The sequence below is a fragment of the Olea europaea genome, chromosome 2, assembly GCF_002742605.1.
Source record: "Olea europaea var. sylvestris chromosome 2, O_europaea_v1, whole genome shotgun sequence".
In the NCBI taxonomy this organism is placed as follows: domain Eukaryota; kingdom Viridiplantae; phylum Streptophyta; class Magnoliopsida; order Lamiales; family Oleaceae; genus Olea; species Olea europaea.
Window position 1 is genome coordinate 29,264,698 of NC_036238.1, and position 19,329 is coordinate 29,284,026.

The window sequence follows — 19,329 nt, forward strand, 5'->3', positions numbered from 1 at the left end:
TTGAGCATCTTTATGGTCACCCTCTTGACTATAACACTCTTAAGGTATTCGGTTGTGCTTGTTTTTTTCTTCTTCAGCCTCATGAGTGCACCAAATTGGAATCTAGATCTTGACTATGTTGCTTCTTGGGATATGGTGTTGAACACAGGCTACAGATGTTGGGATCCTTAGTCCAAACGTCTCCGAGCATCTCGTCATGTCATTTTCTGGGAACACAAGATGTTCACCTCCATATCCAAGTTTCACCTGTCATATGACAATACCTCTATCCTATTCACGGACCTCTCCACAGATCTTTTTCCTGACACTCCTGAGACAAACTCTTCTTCCGAGTCAACATCTCCACCAACACATCCTATCTCTTTCTCAGATATGCCATTATCAACTAACATGTCTACAGATACCTCAATTGAGTTATCCACCTTGCCCTCTTCTGAGGAACTTGTCTCTTCTGATGGATCCGCTCCAACGACTTCTGATCTACCTACTCGACGAAGTGACCGGGTAAAAACTCCTTCTATTAATCTTCGTGACTTTGTTGTATTTTCTACTATTCTTTCTCACCATGAATCTCTGTCTTATCGTTAAACTAGTTCTGATCCGCTTTGGTAGAAAGCAATGAATGATGAACTACAGGCACTCGAAAACACTCACACTTGGGATCTAGTGGACCTACCAAAAGGCAAACATGCCATGGGATGCAAGTGGGTTTACAAGATCAAAACTCACTCTGATGGGTTCATTGATCAATACAAAGCTCGCTTGGTAGCTAAAGGGTTTACCGAGGAGTATGGGATTAACTATGAGGAGACCTTTGCCCCGGTTGCCCGCCTCACTTCAGTTCGCAGCTTAATTGCAGTTGCTGCCGTCCGTCATTGGGAATTATTTCAGATGGATGTAAAAAATGCTTTTCTTAATGGTAAACTTACTGAAGAAGTTTATATGTGCCCTCCTCCTGGTTCTCATCATCTTCCACATCAAGTCTGCAAATTTCATCGGGCTTTTTATGTTCTCAAGCAAGCTCCTCGAGCTTGGTTTGCCAAGTTCAGCACCATTGTTGGAGATTTTGTGTTCACTTTCAGCTCACATGATTCTGCTCTTTTCATTCGTAAAACAGACCTGGGTACTATCATTCTTCTCCTCTATGTTGATGATATGATCATCACTGGTGATGACACATCTGGAATTTTGGATCTCAAGACTTATCTTAGCGAACATGTCGAAATGAAAGATCTTGGAAAGCTTAGTTACTTTTTGGGACTTGAGATCACTTCTAACTCTGAGGGATATTATCTTTCGCAAGCAAAGTATGCTTCTGATCTTCTTACTCGAGCGGGACTCACAGATAGTAAGACATGTACCACTCCTCTAGAGCTCAACTCTAAACTCACTCCCATGGATGGTACACCTTTGGATGACCCCACCTTGTTTCGCCAGTTGGTTGGTAGTCTTGTTTATCTTACAGTTACTCGCCCTTACATCTCTTATGATGTCCATATTGTCAGTCAATTTATCTCTGCTCCTCGCACATCCCATTATGTTGTAGTGCTTTGCATTCTCAGGTACATCAAAGGAACCCTATTTCGTGGTCTCCACTTCTCATCTCACTCTTCACTCGAGCTTCGTGTCACTCAGATACAGATTGGGCAAGTAACCCCACTGATCGTAGATCTACCACTGGGTATTGCTTCTTCCTTGGTGATTTTCTTATTTCTTGGCGCAGCAAGAAACAAACAGTAGTTGCTCGATCCAATACAAAAGTTGAGTATCGAGCCCTTGCTGATACAACTCAGGAACTTCTTTGGCTTCGCTGGTTACTTGAAGACATGGGCGTCACTCATTCTACTGCCACTATCATAAACTGCGATAATCAAAGTGCTATCCAAATTACTCACAATGATATATTCCATGAACGCACAAAACACATTGAAATTGATTGTCACTTTATACGTCATCATCTCAGCCGTGGGACTATTGGACTATTATCAGTTTCTTCAGCCGATCAAACTGCCGATATCTTCACTAAAACGCACCCTCCTGGACGCCTTGAGGATTTAGTTTCCAAACTCAAGTTGGTCTCTATTTTACCACCTTGAGTTTGAAGGGGTTGTTAATGTATATACAATGTAAATGTTAGTTAGTCCCACATTGGTTAGAAAGGAAAACATTCCTCTCAAAATAAGCTATAAATAGGATACCTCTCTTGTAAACAAATCACACTATTCAATACAATTCTCTTCTCTTTGTATTGTCTTATTTTCTCTCTTAAATTCAACTTATATCATTCCTAATATTGAATTGTAGGCAATTGTATTTTTCTAGGGTTTATCTTTTGCATATTGATTTTCCTTTCCCCTGCACTGATGAAATGAATTTTGTCTGGTGTATATGATTGATGATATGAGCTTTCTCTGTTGGAGGAGTTAAGGATATTAGATGAAACAAAGGTTTTAATGAAGTAGAAGAGATGAGTTGACAAAGAAGACAATTTGAATTGTTGGAAAGTCTAGTGAATCAAATAATTTTAAGATAACTAAGAAAAAGGAATAATGGAAGTTTCATTATTAAGAAAATAGGAATAAAGGTACCATTAATTTTTACTTTAAAAGAGGAACATAAGAAAAGCATGATTTAAAATTTCTTGCTTGATTACTGTAGCAATTCTCGTGGATTAGAACAAAATGCCTAGTAAACATGAAGGCACGCTAAAGCCACACTTGTAAAAAAGAACAAAACGATTGGCTATCTTTGATACTTGTTTGTGTTGACACTTAGATCCTTGACTGAAAAGGTGAATTTCTTTTGTCTTCTACATAGATAGCACAATTATGAAACTCGTTAAGTAATCAGTTTCCAAGCTTACTTCAATTTGGATATCTTTCAGATAGTAGACCAATCAAATGTTAAGAATGAGTTTCTTTGTCATTTTATTTTCCCCAAAGAGACCAAGAGCTTTGATGAAATTCTTGGATGCTCTAGGTCCATGTTGGAATATAAGCTTATTCTTCCCCTAAAGGGGACGGTTACAATCTCCTAGCTTGTCTTCATGATTAGTATCATTTTTGTGCATACACTAATGATGCCATTTTTGCTGCTACTATTTCTTAATGGACCGAATTCAATGTCTCTAAAAGCTGATGCAAATGTGTTAGTAGGTATACAAGTGGCTCACTCTGAGAGGGATGAGTTCCGTTCTCATACTAACAATCTTGCATAAATAGAAAGCACCAATGAAGCATTCAAGTTTTTAATGCGACGAAGACGGTTTCTTTGTTGTGTAAGGTGGATTGATTTATCCTTAATTTGGTCAGATTTATAATTATCCAAGCTAATTTGATGTCACATCATCTGTTGGGGCAGATAATAGAGGTGTCACTTTTTTTTCTCTACCCTTCTTTAGTCTTGTGTTGATTATGCACATTGAACCCTCGTTACTCGTCAACAGTATGCATCCCTAGCCTCAAAATTTGCTTATTCTAATTAATATTGTCTTTATGTCATTTTTAGCGGTGCAATTATGCTCTTTAGCATTTGTTCTAATAGCTAAACCATGTTATCAGTTATTGAATTTGATATGTCATGATGAATAGGCAACATTCATCCCTTTTTTTTAATCAAACTCAATAGTTTTGCAATGTCCATCAATCTTTTGTGTAGTTATTAAATTTAATATTTCGTACCTCGATCTCAAAAGAAATGTAGAACAAGAAGTCACGCATGTGAATGAAACATATGCATTTTTACTTAAATCTTTCGTTCTCAAGTGGTAACTAACTTTTTATGTGTAAGATAAGAAACCTTACTGGGCTTGTGGATAAGTATAGCTAAGAAAATAGGAAAAAATGTACAATTAGCCCCTGTTTGGCCCCCATTAATTTAAAATTCATTTTTCTTTCTTTTCTTATCAATCACACGGTCTTCAATAAAATAATATTATATGTAAACATAAAAACTTTTCTTTATTTTTCAACTATACATTCTCCAAAAAATTACTATTCCACTTATTAAAATGTGGAATAATGGAGCCCAAACATGGGTAGTTTTTACTTCAAGAGAGGAAATTAAGAAACGTATGATTTAAAATTTCTTGCATGATATCCAATTTACTTTCAAACTTATCATAATGCGTGTTGAAAATTTGAGTTTTTTGTGGTGGTCGATACCCAATTTACTTTGAAATTTGTGTTTTGTGAATGTTGGTTTATTTTTCATGTCAGTTTATTTAATATTACAAGGGAAATGACAATGATTTCTCTCTCTCTTTCTTTTTTTTCAAAAATATTGATCGTTGACTCTAATTGTTTTAGAAAGACTCCTATCTTTTTCAAATGATTGAAGTCGTTTTATGAAAACAGCTCTAGTTGTCTAAAAGACTGTAGCCATTTTTAAAATAAACGATTGCAGTCATTTAAAAAGATTGGAGTCGCTTCGAAAGACTTAGTCTTGTTTCTATGAATTTGTGATTAAATTTGGTATCTATTTCTTTAACATTCAATGTTTTTCGTTTAAATATGTATATGAAGATGAATTTCTTATTTATAATTTATCGTGCTCCATTATACATTGTTCAAGTATATTGTAATTGATTTTTAATTATACGACTTAAGGTTGATTACAAAAAGTTAACCCTCATGTATAATAAAAGAGGAGATGTCATTCAAACTTTAGATCATCATGTACAATAAAAAATGAGATGTCAATTAAACTTCTAACATTTTTAATCATTCTTGATTTCAACCTATTTTGTTTAAAAATATATAGGAGGACGAACTTCGTATAGATAATTCATCGTGTTTTACGACTTACAATTGATTGCAATAAGTTAAATTATCATGTATAATGAAAGCGAGATATCAATCAAATTCCTAACATTTTAGACCTTGATGATTTCAGTTCATTTAGAACCGTCTAGGACAATGAACTTTGTTATATATAACTCATTGTTCTTCACTATACATATGTCCAAGTATATTGTATTCGATTTTTAAGTATATGACTCACAATTAATTTTATTAATTTAAACCATCATGTAAGATGAAAACTGAGATGTCAATTGAACTACTAGCATTTTAGATCATGCTGGATTTCAACTTATTTCGTTTAAAAACAAATAGAAAAACTAATTTCATTATAGATAATTCATCATGTTTGACTACACGTTGTTTTTAGTATACAGTATTCGATGTTTAAATATAGGACTTACAGTTGATTTCGATACGTTAAACTATCATGTATAATGAAAGATGGATGTCAATCAAACTTCTAACATTTTAGACCATGTTTGATTTCAAGCTATTTCGTTTAAAAATATATAGGAAGATGAATTTCATTATATATAATTTATAATGCTTCATTGTACAGCGGTCAAGTTTACGATATTCGATTTGTAAGTATACAACTTACAATTGATTTCGATAAACTAAATCATTATGTATAATTAGAGAACCTTTAAACAGTGTTTTATTTCAACCTATTTCGTTTAAAATCATATAAGAAGATGAACTTAATAATTATGCTCCATTACACAATGTTCAAGTAGAACATATTCGATTCCTATGTACATGATTTACAATTAATTCGATAAATTAATCCATCGGGTATAATGAAAGATGAGATGACAATCAAACTTCTAACCTTTTAGACCGTGTTTAATTTCAACCTATTTTGTTCGAAAACACATAGGAAGACGAACTTTGTTATGTACTATTCATCGTATTTCATTATATACTTTTCAAGTATACCTTATTCAACTTTTGAGTTTATAACTTACAATTGATTTTGGATAATTTAAATCATCATGTATAATAAAAGACAAGATGTCAACAAAATTTGAGAGATAAATAGAAAATGACTCTGATCATTTTAAACGATTTAAGTCATTTTTGTATAAAATAACTGCAGTAATTTAAAATTATCTAAGTCATTTTTCTTTTACAAATAGGCTTTGCAAATATCACAAGCCTTTGAGATATGAAAAACGACTGATCTTTTTTTTGAGAAAAGTCGTTTTCCATTTACTACTTTTTCCAGAAAGTTTGAAGAAATGGTATTATGATCATTTTATGTTAATAGCATTTGAGATATATCAACAATATAGAAATGACAGTTTAGACATTTTAATTTAAAAGAGACCTTAAAAACTTATTTGGAGTAAGTTAGGTCTAAAAAAGCTTTGGCTTGACAAGGACTTTTTTAAAAATCCCCCATTTTTGCGTCCTCTCTTTTACGAGTGAAAGAGAAGAGAGAAGAGAGGGACAAACCGGATACGTGTGTGAAAAGGGATTTCCAAAATGAATAGTGCCTCTCTTTTATCATTTTTAGAGTGAGAGAGATTAGCTGAACCGTGCCTCTTCAACGAAATTCGGAATTCCTCGCTAGACCCTCGATCTCGAAACCGACGTCTCCCACGATTTCTCTCTTCTTCTCTCTCTATCCAACGTTATGCAGAAAATTCCGTGCACTTTTTGGGGGCTAAGGGTTTGAGATCTTGACGAAAAACCCACGAAAAGTTAGCTGTTATTTACAAATTGTAGGTATATACATTTATACATGGAGGAATCAGTTCGAGAAGTCCTTTTCGAGACTCGTAGTCACGCTTCCAGACCTTTCTCCTCCAATTATCCCCCTCAACAGCAGGTACAATTTTTTTTTTACTGAATTATATTTAAGGTAGAATTACATTTTCTCTGATTTTTCCCCCTTTTTTTGTCAATTCAATTACTTAATTTTGATGATTTCAGCTGAACAAAGGTGGCAGGGGGAGTTTACTTTCATATCTTTCAATTCGAGGTGATTATGTTTTTTCACTGGTTTTAAATGTGTACCTCTTCTTCTTCTTTTTTTTTTTTTGATCGTGGACTTAAATTCAGTTAATGTTGGAGTGAATTCATTTTATTCTTGCCACTGTTTTGTCTGGAAAGAGAATTGTCACTCTGTATAATAAAGAAATATATCTTTATCCTCTTCTTACACAGTTTTACTATCAGTTTCTTAGTTTTATGGGCTTAGCTGATTTTTTATGCCATATTGGTCATTGCATCTATGTTAATCGATTCTTACCTATGCAACATTCTATTCCTATATCCGGAAGGCATTACTCAACTAAAAGAGAAATGGAGTGAATATAGGCAGCCGAGAAGATTAAGACGATTAGTATCCTTGTACGTCACTGCAAGAGGTGACCATGTTGCTGTAGCTTCTGGAGATCAAATAATAATTTTGCGAAAGGATGATGACTACCAGGAGCCAGTTGGAATGTTCAACAGTAAGATTTATGTTTCAGTTAAAATTAATTTGAATAAATGTTCTGTACAAAGTAACTTGATTCATCTACATTGCATCACATGGGAATATGGGTTTTGGTAGTATTGCTGCATAAGGTGTAATTTTATTGCTAAAACTTTTTTGAAGCATAATATACGTGCTAATCAAATGGTGAAGTTCGGATTGTGCTATCTGTAAATTATTTACCTTCCGTGCTGGTTTTGACCCGGGTAGGTGGGAATGCTGGCACTTTCACATGTGGAACTTGGTCAGAAGCTCATGAGGTCCTTGGAGTTGCTGATGATACTGATACACTCTATTTCATTAAAGCTAATGGGGAAGAAATAACCAGAGTCACAAAGAGGCATTTAAATGCCTCTTTACCAATTGTAGGCTTGGTTGTGCTAGACGACACTTATATGAAGAAATCTTGCTTGTGAGTGTTTGAAGTTTTATTTGAGGTTTTTCTCTTCAGTGATTATGTTTTATATTTGCACTGGCCTAGCCTCTTCATACGTTTTGACTTTACTAGATGAAACCATTTTTGTAGGTGCACATTCAGTGTTCTAATATCAGATGGTTCAATGCATGATATAGAGATCAGCAAGGATCCAAGTGCCTCCATTTTGTCTGCTCACAGTTTGAGTTCAAAGCAGTTCCCTCAGAATGTTTTCTGCTTGGATTATCATCCAAACCTTTCTTTGTTTGCTCTAATCAGTAGTGCTGGAGATATCCAATCGACATCTAATGGGAGCACTGGTATGCTTGTACTCTTTGTTCTATTTTAATGACTCTGCAGCAATTCCCTTGGAACTTTTATCACAATTTAAAGTTGGGCTTCTGAAGGGATTTGTTCCAGTAAAAAAGGGGAAAATGAAATCTCTGTGTCAGCGAAAAGCCTGAGAAGGCATTATGATATTTAATTTGATTGTTAACCTAACCTCCTATCAAACCCAAAAACACAGAGAGAGAGAGAGAGAGAGAGAGAGAGAGATAGAGAGAGAGAGAGTGTTGTGAAGTTTCTTGAAGTAGTGACCAAAAAGTTGTTTACACTGTGCAGTATTCTAATTTTAGCAATTGATTTGGGGTGGCAGTTGAATTGTTTGCTCCAAACACAAATATGTTTGTCATTTAGAGAACTAAGTAAATAAATCTTTAGAGACCTGAAATTTTGTAATGAAAGTCTTTTTATTTATCAGAAACATATTCATTCATTATGCTGTAAAAAAAATAAGAGAGAAGGGATGGATTCTTTTCTTTCTTGAAAGCACGTGCTATTTTGTCCATTTTATATATTTTTTTTAAATATTTTTTGCACCAGGATCTTGTTCTGTTTCTCTTTGGCGAATAAACAGGAACTTGGATATGGAGCCAGTTACCTTTACTCAATTTGAAGGTTTATATTCCTTACCAACTGCTTATCTTGGTCAATTGACATCTTCAAAGGTGTTACTCTCTCCACAAGGAAATTTTGTTGCTACTCTGGATATGCGAGGACACTTCTTTGTGTTTAAATATGATGAAGAGAAGCGTTCTCTTTCAAAATTATCTTTTGGCAAGAGCTATAACACAGAGGTTGTAATTGAGATGTCAAGTAGTGGCGCAGAATTCATAAACAATATAGTTGATTTTACTTGGTGGTCTAATAACGTCCTTACTGTTGCAAAAAGAAATGGCATCATCACTATGATTGGAATTCTTACTCGTGTCAAATTGCCAGAGAATGATCTTGTATATTCAATACCCCTTTTAGAAAGAGCACGACAGTTTCCTGGGCATATTTTCCTTTTAGAGAATACTTCATCTGAGGAGAGCAACGAAATATCCGAGCGCAAGGGCACTAGTGCTGTTGAACAGGTCACGGTAGATAAATCTAACCAGTTCGATTTTTCCCAACTGCGATGGAGCTTAGTTTCATTTTCTGAAATATCTGTTCCTGCAATGTATGATAAATTAATTACTGACCGAAGTTATCAGGCAGCTCTTGACTTTGCTGATCGACATAATTTAGACAAAGATGAAGTGTTGAAATCTAAATGGTTATCTTCTGCCCAAGGAGTAAATGAGATAAAGACATTACTGCCCACCATCAAGGACCAAGCTTTCTTACTTTCCGAGTGTTTGGAAAGAGTAGGACCAACGGAAGATGCAATGAGGGCTTTACTTACTTTTGGACTCCACCTAACAGATTCTTACAGGTTTTCGGAGTCAGAAGATGAGGAATATGGCCAGATATGGGATTTTCGGATGTCAAGGCTGAAGTTGCTGCAGTTCAGAGACAGGCTGGAGACATTTCTTGGGATAAACATGGGCAGGTGATAATGCACCGACTCAAATTACCTTTCATGGAAGTGGTTTTATGATTTATTTATATTGACTTGATCCGTGACAATGCCTAGAAATTTAATTAAAATGTTTTCACTTAGTTCGAGTATAAGGAGGAATTGAGAATCTAAACTTGGGCACCTACCTCTTCCCCCTTCTTTCCTCTTTCTTTTGTTCTTCTTTTCTTTCTCTTCTTTCCTTTTCTCTACCTCTTTCTCGATTCTTCTCGATTTCTCTCCCAGGAAATGAAAAAAAAGGGTTCTTATCTCAATTTAACAATTGGACACAATGAAATTATTAATAATTGGGCCCTCAACTTTCCCATAGTTTGCAATTAAACCCTTATGCTTCCATTTAATTTAAAACTTGCCTATTTGTTCTTATACTCACAAATTAGCCTCCTCAAGTACCACTTGCTTATGCAAGTCCCCGTGAAATTATTTTACTTAATTCATGTCCTCGTTTGACTCTGGACTTTGACCAATAGAATTTTTGACTTTGACTATAATGAGTGAGGTGTAACAATCTTACCCTCTTCAAAGAATTTCGTTCTCGAAATGCAGTCAACTAGAATTCAAATACATAAAGGTATAAAACACACATAATGAATGGTTTCTCGAGCAACCTTTAACTAGACACTCTTTCATTCTTTCATATCTTGCATCTTATTTGGTTTTTTCTTGGTTGAGCTCTCTTTAAATTCACTAGTAATTTAGAAGTACCAGATAAATTTGACATTTACTTACTAAGCCTTTGAAATGGACCATATATTCTTAAATACGAGATATATCCATTGTAAAATCCATCATTAAACAATTTTACCCAAGTTCTAAATAACATCTCGAAGACTAATATATGATGTTCTCAACTTTTCGTTTTAGCAATTCTTAGAAATTTAATCATTTCCCAATTTAGCCCCCGTTTGGCCCTCGTTATTTGGATTTATAATGGGGGAATAGTATTTTTTTGAAAAATGGATGGTTGTAAAAGAAAAAAAAATTTGATTTATGTGAAATATTATTTTATTGAAGATTGTGTGGTTAAAAATAGGAGAGAGAAATTTAAATTAAATTGATGAGTTTTAAAAGGGGCCAAACGAGGGCTTAAAGTTCAAGATACTACTTTTCATGTTCTCCAGATCTTCACCCTATGTCATGATTTAAACTATTCTCTTATCAAAGTCTTTCTCTGTAGTAATTGACTTAATAACTTTCTTTTGAATCTTTCATCCCAATAACAAGTTTTTGGAATATGTCAATATCATATATAACATCAATTGTCATTACTTGTATCTATTTCTTATATGTTACCTTCATGAAAAAAAAAAAATTGTCCAAGTTCCCTTTAATTAAAAAACCATAGTTGATAGCCTCTTTTCTGAATTTGCTTCATGGAGTCTGACATTCGATTAAAAGAAACTGCACAAAATAATTTAGTTATATAACTCCCTACAACTAAGTCAAAGAAATCTATAAAATTTTATAAATCTACCTCATGAACTGGCTATATCATTTGAAAAGAATTTTGTAACCTTTATCGATCTGTCAACAATGATTTAAATACCATTTTGTCTCCATTCTATATACTTGGAACCCCAAATGAAAAATATTTGAGAGTAAGTACTTCCATTCTAAATAGACAATGCCTACAAAAATTCAATTGTTCATGATTTTCTAAAATTCTAGCTATCCCCAATAACAATTGAGATAGCTCAATATGATGTTCTTTTCCTTTAATTCTATATCACCCAAAAATAAGATACACAACTTCAATTACAATTCTTTTGAATAAAATATACCTTAAACTCAGGTAACCAATATGTATCGATATTAATCGCAATGGGATGACACCACAATTCCTAAATTCAATCCCCAATATAACCAACTCTAAATTATGTTTTAATCATGTCTCTTCTACAATCTATCGTATAATTCATAATTCCTCATTTTACTTTAGATCACTTTCGAAGCCTCAATATAATCCATTATCATAAATCAAACCCTCATCAACTTTAGATACAAAAGTAAATATTCCTTCAGAATTTAATTTGATAGCGAAATTTTTTACATCCTTAAACCCGCTCCATTTTTTGGTGTTTTTTTCTTTCTATGAAGAGACAATAACAACATTTAATCAATGATAATTCTATACCCTTATTCCATAAAGAGGTCATTGACTATTACCAATATATAAGCCTTCTTGTATATTACACAAAGATTTGTAATTAATATAATGTAACCAAAAAATACCACTTACACAATCAAGTAAAGTTTACGTTTGATGATCACCTTAGCTTTAAACTATCCAACATATCATCCATACATTCCATAGCTAATAGATCTTGATAAGAATAGAATATTTTATTCGTGAAATCCAAAGATACATTGGAACATAACCAAAAAAATTACACTAAAAATTCATTAAATTCACATTGACTTCAAAATTTAGCTTGAAGCTTCCTAATGGTATGTAATATGACATAATAATACAACTGAAAGCCGTGACAAAGTTAATTAACTTAATATCCCAAATATCTCATCACATTATATTACTATAGGACAACCATAAATTTTCTTTTACTAACTATTCACCTGATCATGTAATCTTGTCATTTATTGTTATATCGTATGACCTAATACATGTAACTATATCAATTTTCCTTACGATCACGAAATAAAACCTTCATATTTATCACACGAACCCTTCACACATCAATTTACCACCCATATTTCGTATTCTACTATCTCAATCTCCATCATTCAACTCTACCGTTCTTTACTATTCTTCTTCTTCTTTCTTATTCTATAATTTACATTTCATTCTCCAAACCATACATGCTTATATGAGGAAGATGATATGCTAATCACTCTCTTCATTTTCTTTATTCTTCAATGCATGTTCCTCTTACTGTATTTCAAGAATGAAAATCAAAATGTATTTCTTTGACTCACTCCATTCATATCGTTTTCCCTAATTTACATAAATTTACCTATCCAATAATTCTCTTCCTTCAAGAACAATTTATCCCGCGATAAGTAGTCCTTGTGAAATCTATCCATATCTTTCTTATATCTCTTATAATCAAATAACCTATAAATAATCAAAATGATCGGAGCTACATGAATGTCAATTTCCTCGATGCATAACAGCACATTATTTTCTTGAACGTTATTCAATATAATATTATCATTTATCCTCCACGAGATTCTTATCATGTATATAGATATACATCACCGTAATTTCTATCATCCTGCCATACGAGTGGCTACAAATCACTAAAATCTTCGATGATGCTAACGATCATGTAGCTTCCTTGGATAATTAAGATTTCTCATATGATTGTCATCAATTTCACATAATATCATTCCCTTTTATTTATCGTGCTATATATATATATATATATATATAAATATTTATATAATCTCACACATAATTTGATACTTAGGTAACTGTGTACCCCATTCCTTCAAATCTATATAGATAGATAACCTACAAAATCATTAAATCTTTAATTCCAAACTGATATCTGTTCACTGTTGCACTCTATCGAGTACTAGGTTACATACATCTCTGTACCGGCCCAACAACTTATAACATTGTCAACCTTTAAATCATTGCAACCAATATATTTACATACTAGTCATTTCTGAATCTGTAAGGAATATGTTCTCTCATTTTTCATTCATCATAACATATTTTCATACACCCAAACCTAGTAATCGAACCCTTAATATTTCCTTCAATAGTAGTTGAAGTACAGACCTAGATACTTAATTGTTCCTGAATCAACAAATGTAGGACCACGGTCACATTAATTTACTTAAAATCGCAAGGTAAAACATATTCAGTAACATCATTTTTGTCATGAATCAACATTTCATACGGTTTCATTATTTATGTCATGAACAAGATTCCTTAATATATCTCCACATCTTGATTTTCTAATGTATGCATCTTCCTCTATATACTAAATAAATATGATTACAAACTCCCACAATAATTCAATCATTTAGATTTACAAAGCAATCATGATTTCACCTTGTAATGTCACCAACTATAAATATATCAACATTATATAATACTAATCATTCAACGCATCTGCAAGACATTTCCTCTAATAGTCATAAATAAATTCATAACCCTATAAAACTAACTTGCGTGGTTGTGCTTTCCATTACTAAGAAAAGTTCTACTCTTTGCTTAACTGCCTTTTGGATATATAGCACAATTATTAATATATAAGAGAATATATAAATAGCACTAACATGACAACTCTCCTTACCATCGGATAATTCTCAATAACGTCCTCATACTTATTATGCACAAATCAATAAAGATCCTTCTAATGTCTTAGTTGCCATATCTTCGCTATTAGTTGCAATATGAGTTTCAAATACAACATTAGAGCTTGTGAGTTCCGCCACCACGCCACATGACCAACACTCTTGATGACATGCTATTCTGAAAAAGAAATTCATGAATTACTCAAGCTTAACAATCACCGAACCTCGCTCTGATACCAGTTGACACAATCGTCCTGAATCACCTTAATAGACTCGATACATGTCGTGCGTTGATGGTAGATACCAACTAAACGTCGGACCCACCACTAGCGCAATTTTGACTTGCTTTTACTAAAAAACATTTTTAGTAGAATTTTGATCTAGATTTCCTTGAAATATGAACTAAAACCACTTGAGCATATATCAATTTGAAATAACCCGTACATATAATTTAAAATACAATACTCCAGTCTCTCAAAATACTAACTATTCAAAATAAAATTTTGTTGATATTTACTTGCTTTACAACCAACAATCCTCAAATATACTAAAGATACCAAATATGCAGTGAGCCCATGATAACCTTTTCTGACATAAGCTACATGTAACTTAAAAGAAACATGTACTATATAATCTGATAAAGTAGGTTATACAACTAATGATGTGTGGCTCAATTCGGTGGATCGACAGGCTCCAAAGCTACTTAACTCGGCTGGTATTTGGTGAAGTAAAAGATGAAAAGATATATGAGTTTATAGCTCAGTGAGTGGATAATTTGCAAATGAGTATATTTTTTCTATTTATGCATATTTTTTGAAAATTCTTACTCCATAAACTTTGAGAAATTCTGAAATTTAGTAACACTTATAAAACTAACACATGATTGCATCATAAAATTCTTCATTCTTAATTCTAGACAAGAAACTGTAAGGTATAATAAATATAAATAATCTGATATCAGTAAATATAAGTGAAAATATCCTTTCACAGTAATATAAGCTGAAATCATTACTCTGAAAACTGAATAAGCTAACTTCTGTTGTCTAATAAATTTGATAAGCTGTATAATATTGAAAAATCACACCAAAAAGGTACCCAAAATAACCTTACTCATGTATTGATTAATATTGATATACATGGCAAAGCTATTTAATTCTGTAATTCTGAAATACTAAAATGCTGGTCATGCGCGCGTAGAGCTGTCCAAAGGCTATAACTGGTCACACACTATAAAAACACATTCACAATAGTGCAGAGTGGGTAAAATCACCATAACTGATCATACACTGTAGAAACACATTCCTATCAGTGTAGTGTGTATAAAATAACCATATGGAGTCATACAATGTAGACACATTCACACAAAAATTGAGTTTACACGACCAAGTTAGTCTGAATCAACGCAGATTGTGGAAATTTTGTGAAATGCATGAAATCGGGTGTTGCTCTTTCATCAAGCCATCCATCATGGAAGTGATTTTATGATTTATTTATACAGTTTTCCATCTTTTTGGAGCCAAAAATTTTGTTCCCACTAGGCTTTATCGCTTAATTTTCAATTCTTGAAATTGATGAAAGCTCAAGTTTTTTAGTAGGATATGATTCTGTATATTTTGTATATTCCATACATAGCTAGCAATAAGATGTATATTCTATACATAACTAGCAGGAATTGTGTAACGGCTACAGCCTTGTAACTAGCCATATTTTATCTATTTAAGGAGAACAACTCTCAAAGGGAGAGGTACTCAAAACTGAAAAAAATTGTGTTTTGACATGGTATCAGAGCCCTCGATCTGAGAGGACTCTTTGGGTTAGAAAATTTTCTTGGACTCTTCTACAATAAGGCTCAATTCTTAGTTTTGGACTCACCTGACGAATTACTTCATCGTGGTATCCGCTAATTTCTGTGGAGTCTCTGTGTCGACGAGCTTTTCTCTATCGCTGATTCGGCTGTCGGGATTCACTACTATCAGACGTGAATCCCTCTGTGTCGCCGAGTCCGGTATCGCCCATCAATGTTGTCGGCATCTTCATAAAATCGACAGATTTCAGCGACTTCAGTGTTAGCAATCTCTTTTCGCGAACGACGGAGGATCAATTGAGCTTGAGGAATGAAGGTAATAAGCCTGCAAATTGGTTTCTGTGTTATTAATTTGTAATTGGGCCAGTGTTGAAGTACTAGGCTGAGTAATAGAATTGGGCCTATTTAAAATTGGTTCTTGTGTTGGGCTATATTTAAAATTGGGCCTTTTCTTATTGGGCTGATTTATTTTATTTGATTGAGCTCATTGTTCGAATTGGACCTTAAAATCATTGTTTGAATTGGGCTTGTGAGCTATTAGGCCTTTTATTTTATAATGTCTACTGGGACTTCAGATTTCTTTGGTGTGAAATTTACGGGTAAGAATTATTCTGTCTGGGAATTTCAATTTCGACTTTTTGTTACGTGGAAGGAATTATGAGGTCATATAGATGGGATTGATTCAGCTCTCAAAATGGAAGATTAAAGGTGCTCGAGTTATGGCTTAAATTTTAGGGTCTATTGATCCTCTGATTATTTTGAATTTGAGGCCGTATAAGAATGTTAAAAGTATGTGGGAATATTTGAAGAAGTTTATCATTAGGATAATATAGCCCGACGATTTCAATTGGAGTCTAACATTGCTAGCTATACTCAAGGCGGTCTTTCTATTTAGGAATATTTTTCTGGATTTCAGAACTTATGGGCGGAGTATGTTGACATAATTTATGCAAAGATATTAGATGGTTCACTTGCTACAATTTAAGAGGTTCGCGGAAAAGCAAAAGAGATCGATTTTTGATGAAGTTGCGACCTGAATTCGAGGTAGCTCGATCTAATTTGATGAATCGCAATCCATTCCCCTCTTTGGATGTATGCTTCGAGGAGTTACTTTGGGAAGAGCAACGTTTTGCTACACAGCTACTTCTTAGGAAGACAAACTGCCAACTAATGTACTTGCCTATGCCACTCTAAGGAAAGGCAAGGGTAGAGGCATGAAGAGTTCAATGCTTTAACTGTAAGGAATGTTGACATATTGTAGCCCACTGTGCGAAGAAGTATTTCAACTACTGCAAAAAGCCAAGGCATACTGTCAAAGAATGTCCTACTTATCCTCAAAATCTTCAGGCTAATGCCTACAGTTGGTCCTTTCTCTTCCACTGGCAGTGATTCATATGCTGTCACTCCAGTGATAGTTGAACTTATGATTATTTGAGCTTTTTTAGCCTTGGGTATACAAGGTAATGGCTCCCTACCATTATGATCATGGTTTGTTGATTCTGGTGCAATAAAATAAGATAGAATATAATGGAAAAGCAATTGTAGTTGTAGCCACTCACGTGTGGCACCAATCACCTAACTAATGAGCAAATCTTGATAAAGACAACTTTTTTAAACTTTAATAACTTTGGTCTAACTTATCCAAATTAACTTTTTTTCGAGCCAAAGACTAGTTCCCCTGATACTCTTAGCAATATACGGACATATAAAGGATCCTTGTGCAATCAGATTGCTAATGGAAATCAATTACATATTCATGCTATTGGAGATGTTAATCTCTCTGTTAGCGATTTTTTGCATCCCCTGCACTTTCTATTAGTTTTATATCTGTAGGCTAGTTGGTTAATAATAACTGTGATGTTCGATTTTCTCGTGATGGTTGTCTTGTACAGGATTAGGTGTCGGGGAAGATACTCACGAAGGGGCCTAAAATTGATCGATTATTTCCTCTACACTTTTCCATTCCTCCTGTTATATATATGGCTTGTACTAATGTTAACAATAAGGGTAGAATATGGTACAAATGGTTGGGTTATCCTAATCCAATTCAATCTCATTTAATTAACTTTGATTTATTGGGCAATAAAGATAAATTTTCACCTCATAATTCTCTTGAATGTTCCACATGTAATTTAGGTAAGAGAGTCTCTTTCCTTTACTCCTCATGGTAGTCAGGCTGAACGAAGTTTTGATTTGGTTCATAGTGATGTGTGGGGTATGTCTCTAGTTATATCTCATGCGCACTATAAATACTTTGTTACATTCATTGATGATTATAGCAAGTATACGTGGATATATTTTCTTCGTTCCAAATCTGAAGTATTTTTTGTCTTTCAATAATTTATTGCATATGTTGAGACTCAATTCTCTTTGAGCATTAAGGTATTAAGATCTAATTCAAGAAGTGAATATATATCTCATAAGTTTCATGATTTCCTTCAAAAAAAAGGTTTTGTCTCCTAGCGTTCTTGTCCTTATACACTTCAACAAAATGGTGTTATTGAACGTAAGAATGGTCATCTATTAGATGTTACTCGTACATTATTACTTGAATCTTTTGTTCTACCTAAATTCTAGGTCGAAGCTTTATCTACGACGGTCTATTTAATTAATCGATTACCCTCTAGTGTTCTGAATTTTGAAACTCCCTATTATCGCATGTATCATCAACATCCCAACTATCTTGACATGCATACATTTGGTTGTGTTTGTTTAGTTCATTTACCTCCTCATGAATGCAATGAACTTTCTATTCAATTTGTTAGATGCGCGTTTATGGGTTATAGTATTTCTCACAAAGGTTATGTTTGCTATGATCCTGGCTCGAATAGATTTCGTATATCTCGTCATGTTGTGTTCTTTAAAAATCAGCACTTCTTTCCAACTCATGTTAGGTCTTTGATCGAGATAAATGTTCTTCCACACTTTGATGACATACCTTCTACTCTTGAACAGTTCAAGCCTAGATTTGTGTATGAACGATTACGCCTAACTTTGGCCCCTACTAAGCCTGATCCGCTATCTAAGCCCACTCAGACAATATCTTCCGAAAATGAGTTGAATTTTGGCACTATTCCTCGCCGTTCTACCAGAATTTCTCGTCCCCCAGATTGGTATGGATATTCTCATGCATCTCTTCGTGCTACTTTGTCATCCATCCCTATTCCTACATGATATTCCGAAGCTGTCAAGCATGAATGTTGGCGGGAGGCAATGACAGAAGAACTTCGTGCTCTTAAGGAAAATCATTCATGGTTTACTTGACCAAGTGTGTCTAAAACTACTCAGATTGCGGAAAAATTTGTAAAATGTGTGAAATCAGGTGTTTCACTTCCATTGAGCCATCCTTCATCCTCTTTTCGAAGATGAGCATGCTTTGAGATGTTTCACACTAGTCAATTATCATAACAATAGAAGCTTCTTAGGCCCATGTGACGATTTCAAAAATTATTTTAATCATAAATTTGATTTTTGAAATTTTTTGTGGTGAATACAACATTTGTTCTTTTAAATTAGATATAGCTGCTTTAGATGTACCATTAATTGCAATATGTACATTTTTTGCCATGTAGTGTGTATCTCTTTTGAAGGTATATGTTGTATGTATGCATTGTATTTATGCATTTACATCGATGTTTGATTACGAAAGTCTGT

General features: G+C 33.7%; 1 protein-coding gene across 1 annotated transcript; it reads left to right on the plus strand.

Moving 5' to 3' along the window:
- Positions 1 to 6,224: 6,224 nt before the first annotated feature.
- Positions 6,225 to 19,270, plus strand: LOC111370017 (MAG2-interacting protein 2-like). The gene is made up of 7 exons (XM_022991731.1): positions 6,225 to 6,636; positions 6,741 to 6,789; positions 7,091 to 7,264; positions 7,498 to 7,699; positions 7,814 to 8,022; positions 8,585 to 9,578; positions 15,541 to 19,270. Exons 1-7 carry the CDS (start codon positions 6,550 to 6,552, stop codon positions 15,566 to 15,568), a joined length of 1,743 nt encoding a protein of 580 aa, XP_022847499.1. The 5' UTR covers positions 6,225 to 6,549; the 3' UTR covers positions 15,569 to 19,270.
- Positions 19,271 to 19,329: the final 59 nt, after the last annotated feature.